Source organism: Neurospora tetraspora (genome assembly GCF_033439725.1).
Source record: "Neurospora tetraspora strain CBS 560.94 chromosome Unknown B0H65scaffold_2, whole genome shotgun sequence".
Lineage (NCBI taxonomy): Eukaryota > Fungi > Ascomycota > Sordariomycetes > Sordariales > Sordariaceae > Neurospora > Neurospora tetraspora.
The window spans coordinates 3343372-3347053 of record NW_026944384.1 but is presented as its reverse complement, the minus strand read 5'-3'; the positions used below and the strand labels follow the sequence as shown (position 1 = coordinate 3347053).

General features: G+C 51.8%; 1 protein-coding gene across 1 annotated transcript; it reads right to left on the bottom strand.

Annotated features, from left to right (window-relative positions):
- Positions 1–1486: 1486 nt before the first annotated feature.
- Positions 1487–3682, bottom strand: B0H65DRAFT_110033 (uncharacterized protein). The gene is made up of 3 exons (XM_062820560.1): positions 2272–3682; positions 1903–2217; positions 1487–1821 (listed from the first exon to the last, which is right to left on the bottom strand). Exons 1-3 carry the CDS (start codon positions 3253–3255, stop codon positions 1639–1641), a joined length of 1482 nt encoding a protein of 493 aa, XP_062684485.1. The 5' UTR covers positions 3256–3682; the 3' UTR covers positions 1487–1638.

The window sequence follows — 3682 nt, the reverse complement described above, 5'->3', positions numbered from 1 at the left end:
GGGTTCACTACACTAGGCTGACTGGAAGAAATCGTAAACGTCGATCGATCCCTCCCCTTTGATTACATCACTTCATCGGTCTCGTGGCTCTAGGTTTGTAACCCCCTGTTGTTTCTAGAATTCCGCGTTTTCTTGATCTAGGGATGGGGTAGTGTTTGTACACTACGGAGATCTGGCATTGTCTACCTAGTAGTCCCGTGGCATTGGAGAGGGCTTTCATAGGTAGGTTGGGTTACGAATGTTCTGTATCAGTAAGATGAAGTCAATGGACGACAGGTGGGTGACACTTGAATGCGACTGATCGATGGAAAGTGGTAATAATATTGTTAGTTAGGCAACTTGATGGCATTGTCTGAAGACCCTTTTTCCTCTTTTCTTTTGCCATAGAGCACTGATCTCTTCTGTTATGAGGTACCTAGCACACTCGTATGTGATACCTCCCTCCCTCCATGTCCCTCCATGTCCAGTCCATCCCAGCCGCCACGTAAGCTAGGTAATCTAGGTATAGAAACCTTGTCTTTTGCCATGCCATGCCATGCTTTACGCCTTGCAAGCCTCATCATGACCGTGACCCGTCCTGCCCGTATCGTGTTTGTTTTGGGCAAGTGTGTTTGTTTCGTTTGCTGACGCGCCCGACAAATTTCCCACAAGGAACTCTTTCCGCCTCTTTCAAAAAAGAAGTTGCTTTGCCCTCGTATCCTACCCTGCCCTAGATATGCCACATCATCTGATCGCTGATTGCGCTTCGGCATGGTTATGCTTGCTGTAGATCGTGTTCCGGTGCTGTGTGATGGATGGTGCGTCGAAACAGAAAGAAGGCAAGCAAATAAAGACCCAATCGACGCCACAACAGATACACGCAGAAAAACAATACTGTGTCCGTACGCGTACTGGCAAAGACGCACTCCAAAAAGAATTTGAGGAAAGATATTCAAAGTAGAAAAAGTCAGCCACCGCTCTTTCTTCTCTGAACCCTGATACCCAAAATCATGGGACCCGCCAAGAAAACCGCGTAAAGAAAAACAAACGGGAACGAAACGCCATGCTAGATGCCATGAAGCTCGTGTTTGCTTTACCAGAATAGTGGAACAGGTTGGAACTGCAGATATGTGTATGCAGATAGTGTAACGAGAAATAAGCCGCCCAAGCCTTGTTAGCTTTCTAGCAACTCCCCTCGTTCAGCCTGAATTTGTGCGAAACAAAATCGGTCCTATATACCGGTTCTGGAAAACAGCGGTGGAAAAGGGGTATAACGTATATACAGCTTTTTTCAAGATGTAGAATAAACAAGGGCTTTTGCGTTGATTCATGAACAAAACCACAGATCCCCTCATGCCCGGACCTCTGCCTTCTTTGTGCTGCGCCTAGAACCGCAACCAGACCAAGCCCAGAACCCCAAAACCAGAACCCCGGGTATAAAAGATAACATAGAACCAGGATAAAGAAGGCTTGCTAAAACAAATTGGAAGATAATCGTGACTCGAATGCGTCTGTACCGTTTGCGCGCTGCAAAGACGGGGCAACTCGAGAAGTAGCTTCGATGTAAGCAGCACACATGGTGCCGCTGGCTGCAATCGAATTTGTCAGGACTGGGTTGGAACGCCCGCGGTAGTTGTATTTTGGTGCCGAATGGTATATCTAGTTTCGATCGTCGGTGGGTTTAGGTCGAATGGATCGCTGTTCCAATTGTCGTTTGCGTTCAAGCTTGGCGTAGTGCAAGCCGCAGGCGTTGCAGAGAGTTCTCGCGCCGTCTGGGCCGCGCCTCCATTCGGGAGTATCGATCCTGTTGCAGCTATGGCACCGTCCGGGAGGAGCCGCACGCTGTATCACAGAAATGTGTAAGCTTCAGGCTCGTTTCCATCTCTTTGCACCAGGCTCCAAAGTTGGGACAAAACAACTTACGCCACGCCTTTTCTTCACTTCGTTAAAGGACGAATGCTTTCCCATGCCGTCACCATACATGGAGACATCGTCGTCCTCAGCTCCGGACTTGCGTCCACCATTCTCTCGGGACCGTTCCGAATTGATCTGGGCGATGAGGTGTCGGAGGTTCTTCAAGTTCTCGACCGCGACGACTGCGCTGTCGATGACAACGGAGATTTCACTTTCGGTTGGTAACCTTGATGGAAGCGGCTGTCCTTGCTGTTCCCGTGCCGCGGCGCCGTAGCCTTCAGCAAAATGATAAACGGTGCGCCCAGCGTGCGCTATCTGCTTATTCTTCATTATTAGACGTGGAAAAGTGAACGAGTTTGACTACAGTTTCACACTTACCATGTACATCATCTCCCCATAAGACGACCAGTCCGGCAAGGACCTTTCTGAGGCAGACTTGTATTCGGTACTTCTAGCATGACCATGCCCATATTCTTGCTCCTCTGGGTACATAGGCGGTCGGTGCTGCGAGTCGTATGGTGAGGGCAGTCCGGGTCCACTATGCCTGGGGGAAACAGGGTAAGCCGACAGCGGTAGTTGGCCAGGAGGAAGACGTCCCGTTTGCGAGTAATGGGGTCCCGCTGGATGTCCTGGAGGATGGTGAGGATACCCGGCGCTCATTGGGGATGCCTCGGCATGCCTTTGGTCAATCTCCATCTGTTCAAGCTTTACGGGTGGCGAGGGGTGCTGATGATGTGTTGGAAATGTATTCAGCGGGGGAGGCGGAGGCGGCCTGCTAGACAATGGAGGTCTTGCGGGGTCGGAGAAGGCGGGTAGAGGATCAGGGCGGGGGAAGCCCGAGCTAGGATGCAGTGCCCTCGGTGAAGGATGCTTGTCGACATCGTAACTTCGTGGCGGACCAGATGGTGCAAACGGCGAAGGGAGGGTCTGGGTTGGCGGCAGTGAGGTCGGAGCATGTGGAGGGTAGGAGGTCGGCTTGGTACCCGAGATAACTTCTGAAATGGAAGGCAACGACTGTCGGTGAGGGTTCTCCGACTCGTCGGACGTCCGCCGGGAATCGACGGGCGAAATCATGCCGGGAATGCTTGCGGAGGACGAAGGGTGATAGCCGCCGTGGGAAAATGAGTGCGAGTGGTATTGATGGGAGCTTGGGTTGATCAAGGTTGCTGTCGCCATGGCTGTGCCTTCTCTGCTGCTTCTGTTGTTGTATGGTCGTGCTGGATCAAAGTGTTCACGAGTGGTGGTGGCAGATGGGATCCCGCTAACAGAAGACAAAATGTTAACCCAATTGCTCGAGGATGCAGACGGATTGACATGAGGAGAGACGCACCTTTGCCTAGCAGCAGAATCGCCCGCTTCCATAGCGGGTCTTGATAGAATAAATGGCGTCGATAACCCAAGCAGAGCACCCCTAGCTCAAACTAGCATCTGACTCGAAGAGGCCAGGATAGACGGGATGAAGAGACGCAACAGCTCTATCGGCGGACGCAAAGGGCGGGACGGACCGGAGAGACAGTCCGTTGGTATCGCGTGCGGGTATACACTCTATAAGGGCACAGTACCTAGTAGACAGGAATATCTATGGCATCCAGTGTGTAGTTAGTTGGTCGTGCAATGGAGTGTGATGGTGAAGAGTCGATTCTGTGACGTGGAGGTGGTGAGATTGCGTGGTGGTGGCTGCCAGACAGAGAGGTGCACAGGCCGAATCGCAGTGGTGGTGGTGGTGGGTATTCAGTCAGGTTGGGAGATCTGAGATCTGAGTGGGATCGAGATGGAGTTGGGTGACGAG

What these genes read in the sequence shown, in the direction of transcription:
- B0H65DRAFT_110033 (XM_062820560.1), bottom strand. Translation starts at nt 3,255, where the DNA reads ATGGAAGCGGGCGATTCTGCTGCTAGGCAAAGGTGCGTCTCTCCTCAT. An exon ending in ATGGGGAGATGATGTACATG is followed by an intron (nt 2,218 to 2,271) that starts GTAAGTGTGAAA and finishes CTAATAATGAAG; the next exon opens with AATAAGCAGATAGCGCACGC. An exon ending in AAGTGAAGAAAAGGCGTGGC is followed by an intron (nt 1,822 to 1,902) that starts GTAAGTTGTTTT and finishes TCTGTGATACAG; the next exon opens with CGTGCGGCTCCTCCCGGACG.